Source organism: Oratosquilla oratoria, chromosome 18 (genome assembly GCF_046742065.1).
Source record: "Oratosquilla oratoria isolate Oo_2021 chromosome 18, ASM4674206v1, whole genome shotgun sequence".
NCBI classification, from domain to species: Eukaryota; Metazoa; Arthropoda; class Malacostraca; order Stomatopoda; family Squillidae; genus Oratosquilla; species Oratosquilla oratoria.
In genome coordinates, this window is record NC_134794.1 from 7,659,912 (window position 1) to 7,686,217 (window position 26,306).

A 26,306-nucleotide genomic window follows, 5' to 3' on the forward strand; every position below is an offset into this window, starting at 1 on the left:
TGGCAGGTAGTATTCCTTATGGGTTTTAGATAGGAGATAGGATGGAGAGGGCAGACATTAAAGCAGAATTCCTTGCGAGTAAAGAAAGCCTACCTCCCCCCACCATATGCATGTAAATGCTTTTTCCTTACTTGGAACCTATACTCGTAGAAATAGATCAAATTGTGAAAGTGCTTTGTGGAACCAATTACTTTCATGTTCATAAAAAGTCATTAGACATATGACAATTATAGAAACTTTATATTTACTTTTATTTATACAACACTGTACAATATCCTATATTCTTTTCCTGTAGTTTAGTCTTCCATATGAACGACTACAACTACATTAATGGAATTTTTTTTGTTAAATACAAATATCTGCATTACATTTTATTCTTTACACATCCCTTCAATACTTAAAATGTAAATCCTAGGAAGGGTCCATAAGAAATGAAAATCCCAACATGACATTTTCACTTAATTTCAGATTAACCAGATTCTGCTGCTTTGACCACCTCTTCTGCTACTTCCACAGCAATGAGGGCTTCCGCCTTGGCGGTTTCTGTAGTGGCAGCATTTGCCTCTGACTGCGCTTTTGATAGAGCTTCTCGTGCAGCACCAAGGTCCAGATGTTCCAATTCTGCAGCTTCCTCAGCTAATACCTGAACTGTAATACAAGATATACAAAAGTTATAGGAAGAAATTACAAAGATAAGGTACTCCTACAAACTGAGAAATCTAAAGTCCAAATGTTAAATCTACCTTGATCTGACTACTTCAATCAATCAACTCATGGACCCAGTTCTCTTGTAACCCAGTAGCCAATTACATCACTTGTAGATCCCCTCCCACCTCCCCTAGTCTGGAAAGTGGAAGTATAGGACACTAGTATAAAATGATCCGTGTCTGTGTGGTGGCTAGACCTGGGACAATTGGTCTGTTCCCATGCTATTTCAGTGCTGGTACCACATCCATGCGAGGTGATGACCTAAACAAAGGCACAAATTTGCAATTCTTTCTTGATTATTTTGGGAACAATTTCTCTGCTGGGTTTAGTGGAAGAGTTTTGGTCTACTAAGAAGTGCTTGTTGTGGGTTTTTGTATGAAATGTTTGAGATACTGTGGGTAGATTGCTTTACATGTCTGAGTAGAATAACATTAATTCTTTTTTTAATATTTCACTTAAAATAACATGTTTTCACTAGTGACCTCATGTGCTAGCTAAAACTTCCATTTATAACCATCTCATCACTTCTTGTCTTAGAAAATAGTTTCAAAGATCCTAATTAATTGGCATGTAACCTTTTCCAGATTGCTAATCATCCAAATCTTTCCAAAGTTATAGGCCCTGACATATCTCATCCCTAACCAAGTAATTACATATGTAGTCAAAGCAGGTCAATAATACTACTACTTTCAAGGTGTCTGCTTCTGACCCAGGGCAGTGGGTAAGATGCAGGGATAACCAGTCATCTGGGAGGAGCCAAGAAAAGAGGGAGGGAGGGGTGGTGAATGGGAGTTGAGTATGTGGGAATGAAATGGGTGCAAGTGGATCCCTTCGACTTTGGCTACCTTCCTTGTAAGGAAAAAAACAGTTGGTATATGTATTACACATGATTACATCAAAAGCACAACACCTTAGCAGTGAATAGTGTACATTTCTTAGATACAGCATGATACTGTTTTGGGACACCTCCAGCAGTAGGATTCAGCCAGTTTTTACAAACCTGTTCTTGGAATTTCACAAGCTCTGTAAACTGATTATCAAAAATTTGCATATACAGGCTAATACAGTCCATGACATCTGCACGCTACTGGCCTAGTGAGAGAACTTGTTAATTTTTTTTAATCTGACCACTCATATACCAAAAGGCCTCTTCCTCCTTATGAGGGGAGGTAACATGAAACCACTCACCCACCTCACACCCATTCCACACCTAACTAATCCACTATCCCTCCCATCTTGGCAACTTATGGATGAAGGGTCATCTCTACTACTGTCAAACTGATTGGATTGGAGAGAATACCAAGACTACTTCCACATCAGAGCTTCATCACTTCATTATATGATGACCCTTACCTTCTTCCCTCATCCAGTACTGAACTGGTGTACAGATTTCATGGCAACATGCAATCGGTACTTTCAAGACCATTTTTGGGGAACCCCTACAGACTAGAGCCACATTATCATTTATTTCTGAACTAAGGAATGATGACATGCTTTTGCATTACTGTTGTCTTGTTTATGCTATCCTTAGACCTATTTCTGCATACAAATTATGCCTTTTCAATGTTTGATGATCAATGTTCACTCAAAGAATAATGACTTTAATCTTTATACCTTTCTGGTACCCTGCATATATCTCTCCATTTCCAAATTTATTAACCCACTTCACCTTTCCACATCCTGTGGTAGGGAACAAAAATGCAATTTGTATGAAAGTGGCAGTTGCCAACAAGTCCATGATCCTATTCATGCTGTAAAATTTGATAATATGAAAGAACAAGGATGCAAGGGACTACCTCTTTCCATATTTCTTTTATCATGCAGTCAGGGAAAATAGTCTGGTTTCACTGCCTTCACTGCCATCCTGCTAATAAGGGGGAATCAAGACCTTTGTACATGCTTTTTCTCCCTGCTAATAAGGGGGAATCAAGACCTTTGTACATGCTTTTTCTCAACACCAATATACAGTAAAGAACTTGCTTTCTCACCTGAAGAATCTTCATTGATGGTAATGGTGCCAGAGCTGACAAAATATTTTTTGGCTGAACCATCACTCTCAAAGACAGTAATCACACCAGGCTTAAGCACTGCTAGAGAAGGCACATGGTTTGGCAAGATACCAAAGCTTCCAGAGAATGAAGGGACATCAACTTGACGTACATTGGCATCTTTGTAGAAGACCTGTCACAGTGATAAAAATTTAATAAACCTTAACTAATACAATAATTAGGTGCTCTAAGATGATTATCTAAACTAACAATATGATGAACTAGGTATGATCAAATACTACAAATCCCTGATACTCCACACTAGTCTAGTGTCTTATGATTGAATAAAGATAACCTATACAAGTGTCAATAATAGTGTTAATGCTGATAACACTTAAAAGATTTGGGGAGGGGGGGAGGGGGGCTTACTTTCAGCCCTCTTCCCACAAATCCTTCTAAACTGTGTCACCAACTTCTGTCTACCCTTAGCCTCAGCTAAGAGTGTTGTGTCATCTGCAAACATCTGGCTCATTTATTTTCCTCTGCCCTCACTGATGAACAACCCATGCAGGCACTCTCACATCTACCTCCCTTACCACCCTATCCATTTACTTGAAAAATCTATATGATAATAAATAAAAATTAGATTTTGTACCTGTGCCTGGGATGCCATGGTAAAAGCCATGGGAGCATCTGCGTAGGTACGCATGCCTACCCTGGGGGCATGGCGCACAAGCTGGGAAGTAGCACGAGCAAACATTCTGCAACCAACAAAAACCACAATTAAATTACATAGAACTTACTCCACCCACACACACAAAAACATGTGAGGGTAAGAAAATACCAAATGAAGATAACTTCAATGAGCCATTGGACATTTGGTAAGATTGGTTATCTGGTCAAAAGATGGATGCAGCAGATTTTAAAGAGATCATGGAGTAGCCAAAGCGAATGCATTAAGTTTGGAGTCTATATACCAATAGTTTTTCCCCCTTATAAGGGAGGTAGCTAAGTCAGAAGCACATATCTATTCCCACCCATTTTACTCCCCTCTCAGCTCCTCATGGATGACGGGTCATCCCTGCATCTCACCAACTGCCCTGGGTCAAACGCAATGCAGCAAGACACAGTACATCCACACCAAAGGAACTTCACTTAATCAGCACCACCCTCTCCATCACTCTCATGCAAAACAAGAGAAGATGGGGTGAAATCCCTTTGGGACGTGTCAAATTATTCACACATGAGCACCCCTATTCCCCCATCCCTCCCTTCCTTGCATAACAGTATCATCCATACACGTTCTCCACTCATCCTATCTCCTGCCTTCTCCCTTCCTTACTCAACAGACATTCCCCTCTTGCTCAATGCCCCCTTCACCCCATCCATCCATCTCATCCTCGGTCATCCCCTCAAGTTCACTCCCTCCACCTCTGCCTTCCCCACCTCTTTTACTAATCTTCATCACTCATTTTTTCCATGTGTCCAAACAATCCTAATAACCTTTAATCAGCCCTATCTGCCATCCCATTTTCCTCTCCCACTCTCCTCGTTTCTCATTCTAACCTAGTAATTCCTACCATACTTTTCTGACATTTCATCTCAAACACATTTAAACTTTTCCTCTCTGCTTGTCTTAATTCCAAGTCTTTGCCCCATACAATGCTGTCTTGTCACAATCACCCCTTCATACAATCTCCTCTTTGTATCCATTCCCAGTTGCCCATTATTCATAACACTTTTTAACCCCCAACCTCCCGCACCAACCCATCCATGTACACTTGCTTCTCTCAATCTACAATTTACCTCCACCCCCATTCCTCCCTTTCCTGCCACATGTGACCCCAAATACCTAAAGCTATCCACTTCCTCCAGCCTCTCTCCTTTTAGACTTTCTTCCAGCTTATTGCCATCCTCTATCCTTATACATCCCATCATCTTGTTTTTATTCATATTTATCTTCAACTTTCTCCTATCGCATACCTTTCCAAACTCTGTCACTAACTCCCTTAATCCCTCCTCTGACCCTCCCACAAATGCAGTGTCATCAGCAAACAACAACTAGCTCACCTCCCACTTCTCTCCATTTTCTTTAACCACCTTTCACACCACCCCCATCTATGTACACATTAAACAGCCATGGTGACATGACACAGCCCTTTGCAGGGCAAGGTGAGAATACAACAGAAGGTCTTCCATTTTGGGAGTAATGTTCCTCCTTCCTCCCTGTTGTTATTCTATTTGACTATAGTCCAGGCTTTCCCCTCTTTTAAAGAAGTTAGTCAAGTCAAAGGCACACACCCATTCCTCTCCCATACACCACTCATTTCCCCCTCATGAATGGAGGGTAATCCCCATTTCCTTCCCACTGCCTGGGTCAGCAGCAATGCAGCAAGACACAGTACATCCAGAGCAAGGCCACTTCATTTAATCAGCGACCCCTGCTTTCTGTCCCCTGATGCAGAAAATTGAGAAGTCACTTCATGCACCACACACAGCCATTCTCCACTCAACCCTATCCTCTGCCTTCTCCCTTCCTTGTTTAAGTCATTCCCCTCTTGCTCAAAAGCCTCTTTTACCCCATCCATCCATCTCATCCTTGCTCTTCCCTTCAAGTTCAATCCATCAACCTCTGCCTTCCACACCTCTTTTGCTAATCTTTCTTTGCTCATTCTTTCCGTGTCCAAACCATCCCTATCTGCCATCTCCTTCTCTACCCCCATCTCTTCATTTCTCACTCCATTTAACATTATAACCCCTACCATACTTCTCAGGCACTTCATCTCAAACATTTAAACTTCTTTCTGCCTCAAACTCCAAGTCTCCACCCCATACAGTGTCATTAGCACAACCACCCCTTCATACATATATTTTTGCATCCATTCCCAGATGCCTCTTCTCATGACACTTTAATTCACCAAGACATTACAATTTACCTCTAACCCTGCTCCTCCATTTCCTGCCACAAGCAACCCTCAGTACTTAAAACTATCTATTTCCTCTAGCCTCTCTCCATTAAGACTTCCCTTCAGCTCGCTGCCATTCTCTCTCCCTGTACATCTTATCACCTTCCTTTACGAACATTTACCTTTAACTCTATCGCATACCTTCCCAAACTCCATTACTGCTTTAATCCCCCCTCTAACCCTGACAAGTGTCGTGTCACCCACAAACAACTGGGTCACCTACCACTCCCATTTTCTTTCCATCTACAATCCCCTGCCCATTACATTCCCATACCACCCCATCCATACACACACTGAACAGCCCTGATTCAGCCCCAGCTTTACCTTAAACCACTTGCTCTTCCATTTCTCAATTCTAACACAGGCTCTACATTACTTCCCATATTTGCACTAGGCCACTGGTCCTACACTGCTGCCTGCTATGCAAGCTCTAAGGCAGTGGTTCCCAACCGGTGTGCCGCAGCACCAAAGAGTGCCGTGAGATCAACTGAGGGTGCCGCCAAAATTCAGGGCAAAAATAATTTTCGTATTACCGACTGTCATCCATTTTTGTTCATTAAAGCAGCATCAGTGTAAAGATGAGTATTTTCATATCCAGGAACAAAATTTTGTTACACTGATATTGAATCAACAAAATACTGACAAACTAGAATTTAGACTTTCTAATAAGGGTGCCGGGGACTTCTGAAAGGTTTGGCAAGGGTGCCTCAAGCCAGAAAAGGTTGGGAACCAGTGTTCTAAGGCCTTCCACATATCTCCTGCCCCCACTTACATGCACCATTGCCAAAGGTCTTGTGGTTGTTAGTGGGAAGAATTAAGTCTGTGCTAGTGGGAGATAGATTAAATTACTGTCAGTTTCAGTTACTTCTTCCTCACTGTTACCTAAAGGCACCAATTAGTGATAGCATGGTTTGGTTTGTTTTCCATGTTTTCAAATCCCATTTTGGGGCCTTTCCTCCTTAGGTAGCAAGTAAGGAAAGAAAGATTAACATTTATCCAATATAACACATTTCCTATGTTGGATAAGGTTTGATGGTATTCATAGGGTTTTGGACATCAATCACACCCTCCATACATTTTGACCTTGATTTCTTTTCTTTCAAGATTATCCTAAATAATGTCAAAAACTAATAACTTAGAATTTAACTAGATTTTAGAGATGATTTCTAGTTTCTACCTACAGAGGTTGTAATCCTGTTCCATACAAAATAATTGAACTATTAAGGATAAAAAAAAAATAAAAAAAACTTCAAAATTCAGGTTTGCCATGTAATGTGATCTTCCCAAATTAATAATTCCTGCCAACATGTTCCATGCCTATAAAAAGAGGGCAAAAGCAAGGACTGACATGACAATTCTCCAATAAGGTATTTCCAAGTTCATGTTAGGTTGGAAAAGATTACAGCCAGAAATATACATTTCAATTATTTTACTTTTTTGTATAAAAAATATTATTGCACTGTACTTATGCACCGAATTTATTAGTTTCAAAATTTAATACCACTTTCATTCTTAGTTTCTGATGAATTTTTGTAACTATTCTTTTCCTTAGAAAAAATTAAGAATGTTGTACATGGTGAGAGATTCACATCCAAAACATTTACCAGAATGGATGTTGTGGGTGAATTGTGAACATTTACGTGAATGTGTAGTTCATAATTTATCTGCATTGACAATAGGAAACCTTAGAAAACTTTAATATTTCTAGTGATACACAAATCCATAATTTTCTTGAAAACTAATCATTTGACATACATATGGAGAATGGTATTACTACAACATGCAAATATTTAACTGTTCATTTTTGCATTTCAAAGCTCTTTTTTTCTATGGAATAGTTACATTAAGTTTGGTGCTATTGGATAACAAATGTTAAATATGGGTGTGTGTAATTCTGGAAATGTAGTAAACATATAAATCTAACATACAAGATAAAAGATTGAACTCCCCTTTTTGAAGGGATGTTTTTCACCAAGCACAAAACTACAAATATTATGAGATGAGGAATAAAATTAAAAACTGGTAGCTATAAATACATAAACTTCATTTAACCAACATCATGTAAAGACTGATAAACTAAAGTTTAGCTTTTGTCATAGAAAGGGCACAAGTTCAGACGTTTCACTGCCACGCCCCCTATGAAAAAATTAATATACGTGTAAATAAACCATTGAAATTAAAGGGTATGTTGTGCAAACAAAATTAATTTTCTTTTTTGCATTGGAATGCTCTATTTTTCTATAAAATGGTTACATTAAATAATGTTACGAGTATTGGGCAACATAAGTTTCATGTTAACTATCCCTCCTTCAGTGATTTTGTAATTTTACCAAAAGGTCGATCCAAAATATGCTTGCTTCAAAAATCCAAGTTCACTTGAACAAGGATGGAATGGGTGGGAATGATTTTATGCCTTTTCCTTTTTGGCTACCTCCCTTGTAAGGTGGAAAAAGCCTTGGTATATCACTATATGTATGTAATAAATGTATGTACTCAAGAGCTCTCCAGACCAAAAGAAGGGCATAGAACATTGGTCATTGGATGTCCTTGAGGTATCAGTTACCTACAAGTATTTACCAAAGAAATAGTCCACAGTATGTGCCATATTCTTCGAATATAAATGTACTGCAGAGAATTTCTGCTTGGCAGTTCCGTAACCCGTTTGATAATGTAAATACTACGCTCGAGAATAGTAGTTAGTGATCTTTATCCAACAAGATTCCGTGGAGAAAAAAAATATTTGCTTAGCTAACTCTATGTCAGTATACTATAAAGTTAACGGTACTCTTTAGAGTGCATCACAACCACTTCAGAAGAAACATTAACCCTGAAAGTAATGTTATTATACAACCGGTGTCTACGATCCGCAAATCTAATTCAGAATTATTTCTTTCTAACATATTGTCCAAATTTCAGACAATTCATATTAGGGCGTGATGAATTATACTTCCTATTGCAAAACCTACACGGTTAACCTGCTATGAATTTCGGTTCTATTCTGCTGACCCGAATTTTGCTGGTCACTTACTTGTACTCCTCTAGTGTACCAACACCGAAAGGTGCAGAAGCTGGTATCCAAGAGGTTTTTGGTAGGAAACAAAAGTATACCGACTTGCGAAAATTGACTTGTTACATCATTGCATGTAAATAGTTAGTCATATTACTCATTTGAATTATATATACATACTTAGAAAGAAGTGATCATATACATGAATAACCGTACACCAAACGAAATTATTAAATGCCCCCCTTTTTTTTTCTTTTTGCTAATCGTTTACGTAGTGGCAGAGCCGGCGGGATATGGGGCCTAGCCCCCCCACACATTCTTATTTTTTATATGTATTGCTGAATAAATTGGGAATCTTCTATGTTGAATAATAGTTTCATCCATTTCTAAGAAATGAAAGTGTGCAATTCTGAGTAGAAAGCCCTTTGTACACAAATACTTTTTATGACTAGGTGCGAGATAAATATTCAATTTTATTCACGGGGAGTCACTGTGCTACCTCCTCCCCGAATTATATATCTGTATGTGCCCTTGATACAATGCATAACTTGCAGCCCTCTCGAATTGAAGCAGACGAGCGCCATCTTGCAACCCCCAACCTGCCGATCTCGTTTTCAATAGCAACATCAAAAGCGGGCTTTCCGACCTAGGTAGTCCATCTTCCATTCTGTATGAGTTCCTGAATTGACATTCATATTCCAGGTTGGGTCGTACTTTAATATATCTAGACTTTGCAAAAGCTTTTGATACCGTCCCACACGAAAGACTACTTACTAAATTAGCTTTGCATGGAATAAGTGGTAGCCTATTAGGTTGGACTAGTAATTGGTTGAAGGGTCGAAAACAGAGAGTTGTTTTAAATGGAAAAACTTCTGGATGGAAAAGTGTTGATATAGACCATGGACTAAAATCTACTGTTTCCAAATTTGCTGATGATACAAAACTGTGCGGAGTGGCAAATGATCACTCAAACCAATTAGATATTCAAGAAGATTTAGATCAATTACAGCAATGGTCTGAAAAGTGGCTAATGAAATTTAACACAAGTAAATGCAAGGTAATGCACATAGGTAAAAATAACAGTAAGTACGATTACAAGTTATTTGGAAATTCGTTAAAAGTGGATAGTGAAAAAGATCTCGGCGTAATTATCAGTAACGACCTTAAATCATCCAAGCAGTGTATTTCAGCCTCTGAGAAAGCAAATAAGATTCTAGGACTGATTGCGCGATCTTTTGATTTCAAAAGTCCATCACTCATTAACAAGCTATATAAATCGTTAGTTCGTCCACATTTGGAATATGCTGTTTCCGTATGGTCACCGAATCTCATTAAAGACATTGACAGACTGGAAAAAGTACAACGGCGAGCCACAAAACTGATTCCAAATATCAAAAATAAATCATACGAAAATCGACTAAAACATATGAATCTGTTTTCCCTAAAAAAGCGTAGACTCAGAGGTGACTTGATACAGGTCTTTAAAATTCTAAAGGGAATTGACAACATCAAAAGTGACCAAATTTTTACATTGAATGAGAATCAGACAAGAAACAATGGTCTCAAACTGTCCGGAAATAGATTCAATTTGGAAGTAGGTAGAAACAACTTTGCCAACCGTGTAGTTAATGAATGGAATAAACTTCCTGCAGAGGTAGTGCAATGTAGTTCAGTTCGAAGCTTAAGAATCATTTAGATAAATACCTAATTAAGATGCTGTAATGATTATGATTTATCTTATATTATTTGTTTTTGTTTTGTTATAATTTGTCTGTCTGATTTTCATTTATAATTAGTTATATGTAAATTTATTATTATTTACTATTTACCTGTTTGTTTATTATTTATCTATACATATGCATTTATTTATGTATTTTATTTGTTATTTACATTATCATAGTTTTTATTTATTATTTTATTATTAATGTGATTTTTTTTTCGCATCCGACCTAGATATGGATCAAAAGGTCTCCTGTCGGCATGCTCCGCCTTTGTAATCCTTTGTAACTAAGGCCATGAACAACAGTGAATATATATATATATATATATATATATATATATATAATATATATATATATATATATATATATATATATATATATATATGAAGTTAGAAGATATAAGCGCTTGTAAATTTCAGTCCCTAACAACATCTAGAATTAGGAATGTTGTTATGGGCGAACGAGACTAACTATTCTATTTGCAAGGTTGACTTACTCTGAAATGTGTCCTTCAAAATTAAGTTCACTATCAACTGTTACAAGATTTTATTCGAGCAAAACCTAAAATTCTACTCAATCCAATACTTTGCTCTCCATTATCATTCTCCGCAACATCACACAATTATGTAATTGGTAAGAAGATTACAGATTCCCAAGGCATCCGTGAGTGATACGAAGTACTTATACCCTGTTTTCATATGCATACGTCAACAAAGAAGGATAATTATATACTCACACACACATTTAACATACGAACAAAGACTGTACAAACTAAATTTACCAACCCTAGAACAAAGAAGAGAAAGAGGTGATTTGATAACCATTTACAGAATTATGAAAGGGATGGAGATTCTTGATAGGGATGACCTACTAAAATGGGACAGAAGAAATACGAGAGGCCACGAGAAGAAACTTAAGATATACAGATACAAAAGAGATCTGAAAAAGAACAGTTGTCCACACAGAGTAATAGATATCTGGAACAAACTGAAAGGGGAAACAGTGAGTGCTAAAACTATACATGACTTTAAGAAAAAACTAGATGCGGAAAGATAAAACAGCGGGTTACTACGAGCATTGCTCTCCTCCCACAAAATACAACTAGGTAAACACACACACGCAGGGATCAGTACTGGCCCCGATCATGTTTGCCATATACATTAATGACATGGATGAAGGTGTAGAGTGTTATGTGAATTTCTTTGCAGACGATGCAAAGATACTAAAGAAGGTAAAAACGGAGGAAGACTGCAACTCATTGCAACAAGATTTGGACAAGATCTGGAATTGGACCCAAAAGTGGGAAGTAAAATTCAGTATAAAGAAATGTAGTATAATGGAGTTTGGAAAGAATAAAAACAGAATATCAAAAGATTACAAAATTGGTGAAGAAAAGGTTAAAAAAGTAAACTCAGAGAAAGATCTTGGAGTGATGATTGGCAAGGACATGACACCAGATAAGCATATTAACAAAATATTCGGAGAAACCTACAATTTATTGAGATCAATCAAAGTGGCGTTTACCTATTTGGACGAAGAAATGACAAAGAAAATCCTAACTACACTAATAAGACCAAAACTCGAGTACGCAGCAGCACTCTGAACATCCAGTTCCAAAAAGAACATTAAAAAATTAAAAAGGCTACAAAGAGCAACAACCAAACTAGCACCAACTCTTCCCGAACTAACATATGAGCAAAGACTGTCCAAATTAGAACTACCAACTTTGGAATAGAGAAAAGAAAGAGGTGACCTGCTGACTATCTACAGAATAATTAAAGGAATGTAAGTTTTAGATAATCGGGATGACTTGTAAATATGGGACAACGGTCAAACGAGAGGACACGAAAAGAAACTAAAAAAAGATAGTTACAGAAGAAATTAAAATAGGAACAGCTTCCCACACAAAGTGATAGATACATGGAATAAATTAGACAACAAAACAGTGTGTGCAAACACTATACAAGATTTTAAGAAAAAACTTGGTGCAGAGACATACAAAGACGGGTTACCACGAGCATAGCTCCCTCCCCGTATAATACAACTATAAACACACACACACACACGACGGTGCAGTGGTACTGATCTCGACAGTGAACTCAGCAAACACAGTTCGAGTCCCACCGAAGACTGAAAAAAAATCAGCATCACTACACTGCAAACCGGCACTCCAACTCTAGTGGGCAAGTTGTGTATGTGTGTGTAAGGTCACAACATTACCCACAGATTGGGCCACATATGAGCCCTGAGTTTTCATCCGAAAGGGTAACAGCTGTCGATCACAAACCCAACACGTAATCAAAGACCGTAGAGAATCGCACGGACGCGCACACACATACATTTCCGAAATGCATAATAATCCTCTGGTTTCTGAGTTGTGTTTTGAAGAATTATATAAAAACTCTATCACACAATTGCACCTACTTTATGCTGAAGTAGAAATACACTTAACAAGCGAATGGGAGTACACTATTCTCAAGTTAGGTACACTGCAAAGTACACGGTGTTCGTGATTCTGTCGTTCTTGCCGCCGCTTCCCCCCATCATCATCATCATCATCATTATCATCATCATCATTATTATTATTGTTATTATTATTATTATTATTATTATTTGATAAGCACCCTCAAAATGAAGACTAACTTGAAAAGAGCATCGCTTCCTTATGGTATTACTCTTCTGGACGACACCCACGGAATATATATATATATATATATATATATATATATATATATATATATATATATATATATATATATATATATATATATATATATATATATATATATATATATATATATATATATATATATGTATGTATATATAGCAGCTGCGTAATCGGTCGTGCAATGGAACACTTTGCCCAAACGGGACGGGACAACGTCCTGTTCCATTTGCTGAGCAGTAACGTGAACAGACATTGCAAGGGACAGGTGCTTTGGGCAGGAAATTGGGCACTTCACTCTTTTGTATTATTCGTATTTGGCAACTATCCAGTAGGGTGCAACACCATTTTCCACATTATAATTTCTGAATGGTAAGAAAATGGAAAAAGCCTGTGAGAAATAGTTTTTCATTCATTTTTATATATTTTTGTGAAGGGCACTTTGGGGGCACAGGGCAAAGGGGCGGGTGCTCGGGCACCCCACCCCCGCCTCTGCACGGGCCTCTTGCTGAGACTGGAGATCTGGAGTTCACTTCCTAGAAGGTCGTCCCGGCCTCCGAGCGTGTGGGGATGACCCTGCATGTAGGGAGGTTTGTTTCTTGGCGCTCTTGGAGGCAAGGAGGGCTACCTGAGGCAGAAGAACAGGGGCGTCGTGACTTCGTCAATACCTACCACTTCCCGAAATAGGTCGTCCTTACATATATACATGGGTCGAAGTCCAAATTGGAGAACAACCTTTGGGTCGGGTGGCTCCCTTCTCATAACAGGTGAAACATCTCGAATATTAGGCAGTGTCTGGTCTGTTACCCTGTTGATCACTCTTCCCGTTCCTGCCCGTAGGATCATGCAAGGCCGACGAGGACAAGTGTCTCCTCTGTGGGGTTAGGGATGGAAGGACAATGCCATCTCCGACGCTTGCCCAGAGAAACGGAAGGCAGCAGGCACTGCTCGCCTGCATAGTGCGTCAGCCATCTGCACCCAGCTTGCCTTCCGCCTACCACAGGTATCTGCCGTCGCTCGACTGCCGCCACTAGTCTGTCAAATCGACTGCCGTCACTTGTCTTCCAGATAGACTGCCCGTTCAACTGCCTACACTCTCCTACCACAGGTATACTCGTGGCTTACCACCACCGCCACTAGATCATTTAGCAAACTAGAGCTGTGAGTGTCCCCACCTTGACCCACCCACACGCTCAACGGAGATCACAAGGTCCCGTACTTCTGCTCCGGTAAAGCTAATGACTGGCAACCTCGACTGTCAAGTCCACGACACCCTTGGTGGCCTAACGCCCAACCCGCTCATGACGACCATTCCCAAGTGTCTATCTTTTCAGGGAGATGTTCCAAGTACAAGATCCCCTGAGCAGCCTCCCGAGATACACCAACTTCTTCAAGACATACAGGACGACTCCGATCCCACGGGAGTAGCCAAACGCCCGATGTTTGCTACCCTGTGGCAAACGGACTGTCGCCTGCTGCTGCCCCTGCAGTCTGATGACCAGATCTACCCCCGTCTTCAAGTTCCGGCCCCGTTGTGAGGATAACTCCCTTGACAATTTCTTGTCGAGGCTCCACACGACCTCACTCTTATTCTCGACTTCCGTAGCGGCGTGTCAGGAAGTTGTCCTCGCTTCTAGTCTTCACTCCTCGGTCCTCCTCCCTAACCTCACCGTCCAACGACCTTTGAGCCCCAAGGCCCCCTAAGGCAATCGCTCGTGGGGCCAGCCGTGTGACTCATGTGCCACCCGGCTGCTTCGGATCGACCAAAGCTTCCTTGAGGCCCACGGGTGGGACAAACCCCTCTTGAGAAACTCACGTGCAGCATCAGTCCCAACGTGATGATAAACAGTGGATTCATTGAGGAATGCATACCCTCTTCGTGAGTCAGCAGCGTAAGAACGTTTTGCGTCCTACTTCCCAAGCATTGAATTTGACCTCGCGCCAATTAGGAGCACGGGTCATGACCCGACCCGTGTATGTAAAGACTGGACGAACGGCGAAGATTCAGATCGCCTCGGAGCATCACACAATGAGCCTGGATCGCTGTCTCCTTGCTTTTTAACATCCCTCTCCCCCGCAAGCAGAACAATTGCTACACGATACACACAATCGTCACCTCTCTCACCGTCTCCCCCATATTTTCTCGCATTTAGAGCGAGCTATCATTACTGGCGCCCAACATTCCTTTTTTAAATAAACAAACTTTCTCTCCATCATATTTTGCCTTCAAACCAGCCTAACATTTAGTTGTCCAAGGTGCGGCAAGATTACCAGCCAAACATTTGGCGCTCAACGTGGAGCAAGAGTATAGCCTAACAGTAATGTTTTGTACAATGTTTCTGTCACGTAATGCTCATGCATTTTGTATTTCTCTTCTATTAGTACATTTCATCTATATCTATTTAGCGCTCTTCTTGTTTTTATTTAATGTCATGACACTTGCCATCCAAGATTATTTCATTAGCTCCTTCCTTTCCCAGAATAACTTTCTCCTCGAAATCTTTCTTAAATCTCACATGGCATTAAGTGTAGCATTATTTAAATCCTATATGCTATAGTTCTTTTTGATATTTTTTTTTATTCTAACTCTGCCGCACAATCTTGCAAAACAGCATCATCCGTTCTATTTTTAAACTGTTTCCCATTCTCGTATTTTCTCAGGTCTCTAGTTGTTGTCGTGAAATTTGCTATCAGGATGTAATGGTCTGCATTACTAAACATCTGTTTTTCGTATATAAAGCATATCTTAGTAGTTGTGCATTTGCTGCTTATCATAGTGGTCAGTGGGCTTGGTATGCTCCGCATGCACCCCCGTCCCGCTACAATTTGACTTCACTATATTTTTCTGGACACTTATTATATCTGGATAATGAAATGGAGAGGTAACAAATAAACTGGGATACACAGGGTGTTCTCACCCTATTTATGAGTATAAACCATTTGAAGCCAATTTTCGACTGACACCGAGCATATATTTGAGCATATTTCATTTTTTATGTGCTTAACCATGAGGAACCATAACAAATAAGGTATCATCTGAAAGATATTTTAATCTATCATTTGAAAAGTAATACAAATGGGTAGTAAGAATTATCATTAGTTTACTATCTCATGTCATGTGACAACACTACTCAAAAAATAAAAAGGATAAGAAAAATAACAGGAAAAATTCTTATTCTATGTTTTTTTTTTTAACTGTGGTGAATATATCTGCTGTTAGAGTCTTTTAATGCATTATGGAACCCAAGACGCTTCTTTTGACACCAAATTTGTCGACACAAATCTTCAGGAAGTTAAGCTATTAAGTATTCACATCAGATTGCATCCAACTCAACATTAGATTCAGCATTTTCCTCGCCATCTTTTTCGTTTCTGGTTTCTATCTACCAAGTGATCAAGCAACTCGTTTCCATCAAACCAGTGTGGTTATAGTAGATCTTCAACCAATCATCCATGATTGGTGGGGCTTGGGGATTTTGGATTAGGAATGTGCAATCTTTTCCATATTGCCTCCTGATATAGTTCACCTTAACCTCATATTGCTCTAGAGTTCTTCATAAATTTTCATAAAGCATACAACATTGACATTGACTGGTAATGTACCTGCATCATCAATACCACCACGCAGCTTGTTGAAAAGCTTGGCTTCGCCAGTCTTCATAAAGTGTCCAGGAAGGCCGATGCCGTATGGAATGCTGGTCAGTGAGACAGTTAACATCTATGATAGAAATGCAACAGCCCACAGCCTAGGAGATAACCCAAGAAACTCCCTAGCTAGTAAGGTATTTATCATGATTAAAGGTGACGTTGTCTTTAGCAATGACTACGTGGAAAACTCTGTGAAGTCCAAGGAAAGAAAGACAAGGGGTATCAGAGAAACTCCTACAAAGAGATCCAGCAACCAAGAAACCTTTGGACTGGAATTTTTTTTTGATGAATGATGGACACATCTGATGATGGAGGGGTGCATGTGGGCATACCTGACCCACGGACTATAGGATACATTTCATCGTATTCTTTTGTTCATCTTTGTTCCAGATACATTGCAGTACAGTATAATACATGTATCATTATAGTTGTGGTCATAGTTTTGCAGTATCAACTTTTACTCTGTCATTAGATTTGATACACTGTTGCTAGTGCATCTATAAAATGAAAAAATATTGTTATCTGTAATAGTTTTGCAAGAAATGAAAAATATATTATTTTAATTTATGTAATTTATATTATTTTCTATATTAAGATTTATGAATAAAAATGTATATGATTTACTTACATATTTACTGAACAGAAATATTTCTTCATGTGTTTACAACTATTCTCTCTTCGTTGTGATAGGCACCATGGACAAGCCAGTCAAGCTCGCTCGTGTAAGTTTTGTTTATTTTACGTTAATCTAGATATAAATACAAGAAAACAAAGGGTGGGGAGTAGTAGTTAGCATTTTTCTCAATATGCTAAATGTTATCTGTTGTCTTTAATTAGAATGAAAGGGAATATACGAACCGTAAATGTTAGTGACGGCAAAGCATGCATGTGCGGAACGAGGCCTTAGTAAACATTGGAGGGAGAGGAGCGGTTATTGATGTTGGGTTGTACCTTGCTACAATAAATTGCATTATTCTTATAATTTTCAGGTGTTTTGTTTGAAATAAGCATTAAGCTAGTTGCAGCTAAGACGTTATGCCTTTATCGCCCCTAATCGGCTAATCATGTGTAGTTTAGGAGGGAACCATACTATGATACTTGTGTTTGTTCCTTCAAGTTATGATCCTTCGCTAAACAGCATAGATTGCAAGCGTTTCCTGATAATCTTGATTCTGGCAGTGTATACTCACGTGCCGGTACTGTTCCAGTAAACCCAAATGGAACTTTCACTTTTTTGTCAGGTTTGCACTGGAAAGATCTAATTGATCCTATGGAATGGTTAGTTTAGGAGCTACTGGACATGCATGATTCTGGAATTTTACCCAGTTGTGAATGGTTCTGAGGATTTGCATGAAATGTATTCTTCATACATGGTTGTCAGAATTAATGTTAATAATGTAGGTAGGTCAAACACCACCAGAGGCGCCACCGTCGATGACGAGCACAATAGCGCGTCATTTTATGCGCACGCCATTCAAACGGCCAAATTTATATACCGCGGGAAAGTTAATTAATAAAAATGTTGTGTGAGTGTATTTACTACGATCGTAGTAAATTTCAAACATTCACATCATCAGTTACATGTCGGTCAATAAAAACATAAGATAAACATGGCGGCCTGCATTCAGCAGTAAATCGAAAATTGGCATATGTTTCAACGTAAAAGATGAGCTAACATATTTACGGTTGTGGCAATTGACTATAATAATGAAAAACTACTAGTATCGCGGATTATTCTAATACCAAAATAAAGGCAGCGTGTTACGGTAGAGCTGAGAAATCGGAGGTATTAATTAGTTTTTTTTTTCTATCGGGTCGGATTATCGGATAACAACATCAACATCAACCCGCCATCTTATCAAACTTCACTCTATTAAGTTTCTTACTATTATGTTATTAGCGTAATAGACTTATAGTTGAATTATTTGAACTATTTTCTTTAAAATGTGTGATTTTCATGTAATTTGATCAAAGAGAAGTTACGTTTTTATCCTCCGTAATGTTACGGACCACAGCTACGATTCGTCCTGCCCGCTATCTATGATCACTGGTGGTATGGATCAAACTACACTATTAAGTTTGTTACTATTGTGTTATTAGTGTAATAGCTTGCATATAGTTGAATTATTCAAACTATTTTCTTTAAAATGTGTGATTTTCATGTAATTTGAAGGTATTCGTAGCTGTGGTGGGTAATTTTGCAGAGGATAAAAACGTAATTTTATGATCAAGTTACATGGAAATCACACATCTTAAAGAAAATATGTCAAATAATGCAACAATATGCTATTTTTTTATATAAAATTGTGCCTGTCAACAAAAACCGTCATTGTTTACGTTCGATCGTCGATTCGTCAGACCGCACGTTTCGGCCCGATTTCCGGGGAGAAAATAGGCCCGATTTAATTCCATTCAAAATGCAATATCTCGAGAACAAGGACAGCTAGATGGATAATTCAAATTGCATTATACTCATAGCGACTTTTTGCATCCCATGAGAACTACTTCAGCTCAAATATCATGAATTCCATTTTCATGTTGACCTAGCTAGTTTAGGAGCTACTGGACATGCATGATTCTGGAATTTTACCCAGTTGTGAATGGTTCTGAGGATTTGCATGAAATGTATTCTTCATACATGGTTGTCAGAATTAATGTTAATAATGTGAAGCAGTGATACTGATAGGACGGATGAATTAGAGGTGGGAAATAACTTGTTTATCCTGCAGGCTTTTTTTCTGATCACGTGTTTTGGTACGTCTTTCAAGAATTGTATCTAAAATACCATCAACTAAGTCTTTAATTATTTTAATCCTTATGTGATCAGTGTTTTTAGGTTTCAAATAATAAATGTTGAAGGAGGATGGATTGGAGGTGGGAAATATCTGTTTTGTCCTGCATGCTTTTTTTTCGGTGGTAGTGTTTTGGTACGTCATTTAAGCATTGTATCTAAAATACTATCAGCTAAGTTGCGTTTAATTATTTTAATCCTTATGTGATCGATGTTTTTAGGTGAACCTTGAACAGGCCTCACATTAATATCTACTAATATGTCTGTATTGAGCTTCATAGTATAGCTGGTGCAATGCATGATGATATATGTAACACAGTGCAGCAAAAACTTTTCCTGTCAAATCATAATGATCATACAGGAATTCTGATCTAAACCTTGTTTAGGTATTTTAGTTGTGCACACCTACATGATAAAGCATTGGAAAATTGAATACTAATTTTGTAAACTATAAAACCTGAACTTAATTACAATTTTGTTGGCGGAAATTATAAAAAAAACTTTGCTACAAGCAAATCTAATGAATGAAGCAGCTAGGATAAGGTCCAGAAACTCAATTAGATGATGGCTTTCATGTTGTGGACAGGGTGTACTCCAACTCAGGTAATGGTAATAAGCAGTTACATAGACAATAGGGCTTCCTTGGACTTTGAGAGAACATGGGGTTCTGCCGTCATTTATTAATTGTCTGAGGTACAATAATAATCAGGCCATCAGCATCTGTGGCGGCAATCCGGATGATCTTCAGAATTTGAGGTACCAAATTATGAAATATAGGTTAGGACTTAGGTTAGAATAGATGAATTTATCCTTTCATTTCTTCAATCTCGGCAACTTTCAAAATATGGTGTATCACTCAACTGCCACGACTTCATTAGTAAATCAGTTTTAGTAAATTTTTTGTTATTGATTTCTGCCAAGAAAATTGCATATTATGTTTATGTATTTAGTTTAGAAAATTAATTAATTTTCTATTGCTATATCGTGTACATGTGCTAAAAATTTATCCTTACTTCCCCTCATCTTGGGAAAATTTTCTTTATAAAAAATGTAGTCTTCACATATTTGGTTTACTTAATTTTGTAAATTATAATACATCAATATAATAAATTTTTTCTTGGCAGAAATAAATACCAGAAAATGTTGCTAAAACCTATACAGAAATGAATGGTCGCTTTGACTCCTTTAGACGCCATCTTTGTTTTGATAGATTCGGAGGTCGGAGACAACAACCCCGATGACCTCTAGAATTACAGGTACTGCATTACTTAATGCAGGTTAGGTTGGTAGGTTAGGTTAGAATAGACGAATTGGATCATACTTTAATTTCTTTGGTCTTAGCTTCTACCAAAACAAAGGTGTCTTAAGCAATCAAAGCACCTATATTTATTTGATTATAGGTTTTGGCAACTTTCTTTTATTGATTTCTGACAAGAATAACATGTATTACATTGATGTAATACAATTTGCAAAATTATTTTATTTTCTATTGCTGTATTGTGTAGGTGTTTATTTCTAAAATTTTACAGATTTTTGGGGGATGAATGAGTAACATTTGTCTTAATTTGATTTTTTATACGTGTTTATATATATTTATAATATAAGAATTTCATTCCTAACACTGAGATAGAGAATGGGAAACTTAGCCTCAAGGCAGTTGACTATTAGACAAGGAATTGTCTAGTGGCCTTTGGTGTAATTACAATAAGTGTTTCGAGCCCACCCACGCACACTGGGCATAATCAAAAACTTGCTGGTCATGCATGTGCTTAATTGTGGGTTCATATCCCACACTCCTCAGATTCCTATCAGACTCTTATCTGCCTCAACAATATAAGTAAGGTTCTTTGGCATTTAATCAATGTACAAGAAGTGCAGATAATGAAAAGAACGCATAGTTCAAAGTAACAATTACAATTGCTGAGGATAACACAAAAAAGCATGTAAGCTTATTTCCATTGTGGTCCTCAATACATGCTTGCTGGGCAAAGGTGATGGCTTTGGCTGCAGCTACCTTTGATCATTTGTGAATGGGGTGCTATTGGAAAATTTAGGTTTTTAGGTTGGGGAGCGTCAGTCATTTTCTGATTGCTTGGAAAAAAAAAGTCAGATGTAATATTCAAAAGATTTAGAAATACTGGTAGCTAGGGGTTGTGTAGGTTTCACGATATGAGAAAGGGGTAGAGCAAATGCAAAACTAGAATCTGCATCAGATCTTCATTTTATTATTGTAACCTTGTGAAGCCCTTGTATCCTGAATTAAGGTATGCAAGTGTAGTCCACCCCACATTATTAACCTGAACAGTCATTTCTGTGTCTGTAAGTTTTCAGTGTGGGCTGATGAAATTGTTTTAGTCATGCATTGTGAGTTTTTTTCCAGATCAGGAAACATTTTAGTTGCTGTTCTTGGTATCCTATGCTCTTGCATGTATCTTTGACTCTGGGGACCAGTCATAAATGGATTAGGGTTTCTATGAGTTATTTCATCATCTCCATGTATTGATGATCTTGCAATTCTGCAGCAGTCTCCGTATGTCTCAAAAACCTACTGACACATTTCAGGTGTTAAGTTGTCTTTCATCAACACTTCTAGACCTTTTTTTGCATTTAAATTGTCTCCAAAGGGAATAATTTAGTGATGGTCTTCTTGAGCTGTTGTCCATTTCCAGTACTTTTTTATTTATTTATTTATTTATTAATTAATTAATTAATTTTCCATTCTTGGCTCCAAACTATCAAAATGTTCATCTTAAGATGTGTAACCAATAAGTCTTTCACAATCTTTTCTCATATTTTCTCAGTTGTGCTGGTCAGACACCAGCCAGTACTTCAGTGGTTTCTTTTTACTTCTAACCATGAATTGGTACTGTGGTGGCTCTTTTCAAGTCGTGTGCTCTCCATAATTTATGATTATCCATTTTGAGATGACCATCATGCTCTGAAGCTTCTCTCACTTCCAGTGGTCCCAAAGGATTCCCCCACTTCTATGTTTATATCTTTTCAAACCCATTTTATTGCTTTCCTTTGTGAAGACATTTTCATTCATTATTTCTGCTCGAGATGATGGTAACTTGCCTCACAGTTGAAATTCATTCAGTTCTACACTGGCATATGTTGTCACTGATGAAGAGCTGGTAGTAAGCAATCATCATGAGCCATTTAGATGGGATAAGGTATTCTATTATGACTGTGCATACAGTGAACGCTAGTGTGGTGCAGATATTCGTGGTGAGATATCTGTATAACATGGCAATGTTAGTGTAGCTCTTTGGTATAAGAAGATTACCTTGTAAGGGGTTCCATAACAAACTACAAGCTTAAGTATTGAAAGGAAATTACTGTATGGGCATTTACTTGATTAGTTGATATAATTTATATGTAGTTTAGAAATTTTTATACATGGTTGATTGATAAGTACCAATGTACATGTATAGATTGGCTGTTTTCTTAAGTTAACGTGAATTTCAGGTTACCAAGGTTTTGGGCCGCACTGGATCCCAGGGACAGTGTACGCAGGTGCGAGTTGAGTTCTTGGACGAGTCGCAGCGTTCAATTATTCGCAATGTAAAAGGACCTGTCAGAGAAGGAGATATCCTCACTCTACTAGAATCTGAACGTGAAGCAAGAAGACTTAGGTGATGGCCTTATTTTAATGATGGTAAGTTTTAATGCAGTTAAGGTGTCCATGATGACATACAAGGGTTATCTGGAAAGTATCCAGCCATTTATGATTTCAAGAAATGCTACTAACCCAATAGTGCCCTACTCCTTAACCCCTTCCATACGGTGCCGCACACGTAGGCGTCATGGACTTAGATCTCGGTGGCAGCAGCCAATGCCAGCCGTACGACGTGTCGTAATAATACTCGCATCATAAAATATAGTCACCGCTTATATCGATCGTTCTCTCTTCACCCGTGAATTTTGATAACCATAGAAAATGCGATTACAAAAGAATTAGAAAGAATGTCATTATGGAGGGGCGACTACAATAAATATAATCAAGACGCCGATATGGCAGCCTCGCGAATACACTCGCTCCCCATGACGCCTACGTGTGCGGCACCGTATGGAAGGGGTTAATGTAACCTCCTTTGGACCTCTTGCACTTCTATCAGCACCTCTTCCACATTTGAAAACAATTTGCAAATTCCTCTTTTGGGATCTTCATCAGCTGGTTCATCACATTCTTCTTAATCTCATCGATGTAATGAAATCTCCCTTTTAATGACTATTTTAGCTTTGTGAAAATCCAGAAGTTGTAGGGGACTAGATCTGGACTGTATTGGGGCTGAGTGATGGGATATTTTGCCAAAAATACCTGCATGACACATGAAAAATGGGCAGGTGTATTAACATGAAAGATCTATTTTTCACTAGCCCACAACTGCTGTTGTTTCTTCTCTGCATCCTTCAGACTGTGAAAAACTTAATGCTCCATTATTGTTTGGCCTTGAGGAGTATACTTGTGGTGGATAACACCCTGATAATCAAAAACACCATTAACGTGACTTTGACACTGCTTTGACTCTCCCTTGCTGATTTTGGATGTGGAGAAACAGGTGACTTCTATTGGTTAGGCTGGGGTTTTGTTTCTGGGTTATAAGCGATCCATGACTCCAGTTATAACTTGTTTTAGGAAATTTTAGTCATTAATAGCAGCTTAAGGCCTGTGAATATTCATCATGAAATTAATTTTGCATGAATATTCAGCATGAAATTAATTTTGCTCACAGGTCAGGAGATGTGGGACAAATTGTACAGCCATGTGTCATGACAAGATCTTGCATCAAAATCTTTGAAACTCTTGTCCACGTGATACCAAGTTCATCTTTTAATTCGTGGATTGTCAATTGCCGATTTTCACTGGTTGCAGTCTTTACACATCTAACATTTTTAGTTGTTCTTGTTTAACCCCTTCCATACGGTGCCGCACACGTAGGCGGCATAAGGAGCAAGTGGATTTGCGACACTGCCATATCGGCGTCTTGATTATATTTATTGTAGTCGCCCGTGTTTTTACATTCTCCCAAATGCGCCCTGAATCCCATTCTCTGTGGTTTTCAAAATTCGCGGGTGAAAGAGAGAACGATCGATATAAGCGGTGACTATATTTTATGATGCGAGTATTATTACGACACGTCATATGGCTGGCATTGGCTGCTGCCCGCGAGATTTAAGTCCCGTACTGAAGTGGTTAAGGCCCTCCAGATCGTGGATGAGTTACGACAGATTTTTTGCCTTCTTTGAAGTGTTTGTACCACATTTTTATGTGCTTTGCTCATGGAATCATCCTGGAATGCTGCCTTAATCTTTCAAATAATTTCTGCTGACAAATGTTGAAGTTTGCAACTAAACTTGATTCGGTGATCTACTCGCTCATTATAAATACAATGGTCAAATAGCACACACCTTCACTCAGCAATGTCTGGCAGGTAATTGAAGTGTTACATGGGAGTATAGTTGCTCATGCATGTGCAGTAGGGTCTCCCGTCAGTGTCTGTCAAGTTCTGTTGGAATCTCGCAACCTATTTTGTACATATATATACTAAGGCTTTTTCCCCCTTACAAGGGAGGTAGCCAAAAAGAGAAAGGCATAAAATCATTCCCACCCATTCCATCCCTGAATACACTCCACTCCCCTCCACCCTCCCTCTTATCTTAGCACCTCCTGGATGACGGGTCATCCCTGCACCTTTTCCACTACCTGTTTTGTAAATATTCATAATGGCTGGATAATTTTTGGACAGACCTTGTATTCTTGCAGTAATGTGAAAAAAGATACAAGTGCTGGTAAACTATAGTCCATAACAACAACCCTAATGTGAATTTGTCTTTCGTGGTATTTAGACTTGTTTTTCTTTTCAGGTGTGATTTTGGCGACTCCGTATAAGATCAATAAAATGAGGTCGTAATCACTTGTCTTTGCTTTGTACCTGATGCTGAAATGTGATCTATGTTTTGAAGGTATATTTGAAATGTTATTGTGAGAAAATGGTAAAATCGTAGAGGATGTTACAAGAACTGAAGAGGTATCATTAAGGCCTGAACTAGAGCTAATTTTCCTTCATTGTTTTATAAAAAATGGCCAGTTTTTTTTCTCTCCACTCTTTAATAACTTGTCAGAATATTCACATGTATCCAAAGCCCTGTTTCCATCCATCCTGTTTTTTCTCTTTCTCTCTTTAGCAGTACAACTTTGCAGCAGCCTATATAACTTAATCTTATGGATTCACTCGCTCACTCCACATGGGGAAAGAGCTAGAGAAAGTACCTTAAATATAGACATCCTTGAATCAAACCAGGTTGAGGAGCTTACCCCCCCATCATGGTCACACATGTGATATGAATAATAAAATGAGGGGACAGTGGCCCTTTTAAAACCAGTCCTGTTACATCCCCCCCCCACCCTACCCCACAACACTTCATGAATGGGGCAGGGTGGCAGTGACTGCACCAAACCCTAGGCAACTAAACTCTAATACCTCGTCACTGTTCCAGAACTTCCTACAGAAAAACTGGATTATTTGACAACATCATAGGAAATATAATGTGTGACACTTGGTTGTTCGTGAGGAGAGGAGTGCTGCTAAGCCATGGCACATGAAAAACTACCAGTAGCAGATTATTACCTAGTTCAGTGTCCTTGCCACATGTTTGCAGGCACAACCCTTCATCCATAAGGAGCTAAGATGAGATGAGAATGGGCTAGGTGGGGAAAAAGCCTTATGGCATATAGATGATTGACTATTATGCCTAAGAACAAGATGTTCCTATCTTGCACTGACCATGACTGGATGACCATTTCATGA

At 38.6% G+C, this 26,306-nt stretch overlaps 2 protein-coding genes across 2 annotated transcripts; one reads left to right on the top strand and one right to left on the bottom strand.

Annotated features, from left to right (window-relative positions):
* Positions 1 to 237: 237 nt before the first annotated feature.
* Positions 238 to 8,817, bottom strand: ATPsyndelta (ATP synthase, delta subunit). The gene is made up of 4 exons (XM_076201449.1): positions 8,691 to 8,817; positions 3,352 to 3,457; positions 2,697 to 2,889; positions 238 to 648 (listed from the first exon to the last, which is right to left on the bottom strand). Exons 2-4 carry the CDS (start codon positions 3,454 to 3,456, stop codon positions 470 to 472), a joined length of 477 nt encoding a protein of 158 aa, XP_076057564.1. The 5' UTR covers position 3,457; positions 8,691 to 8,817; the 3' UTR covers positions 238 to 469.
* Positions 8,818 to 17,289: 8,472 nt separating this feature from the next.
* LOC143035035 (small ribosomal subunit protein eS28-like) lies at positions 17,290 to 25,412 on the top strand. Its single transcript, XM_076201450.1, has 3 exons — positions 17,290 to 17,425; positions 22,963 to 23,152; positions 25,363 to 25,412. Exons 1-2 carry the CDS (start codon positions 17,303 to 17,305, stop codon positions 23,131 to 23,133), a joined length of 294 nt encoding a protein of 97 aa, XP_076057565.1. The 5' UTR covers positions 17,290 to 17,302; the 3' UTR covers positions 23,134 to 23,152; positions 25,363 to 25,412.
* Positions 25,413 to 26,306: the final 894 nt, after the last annotated feature.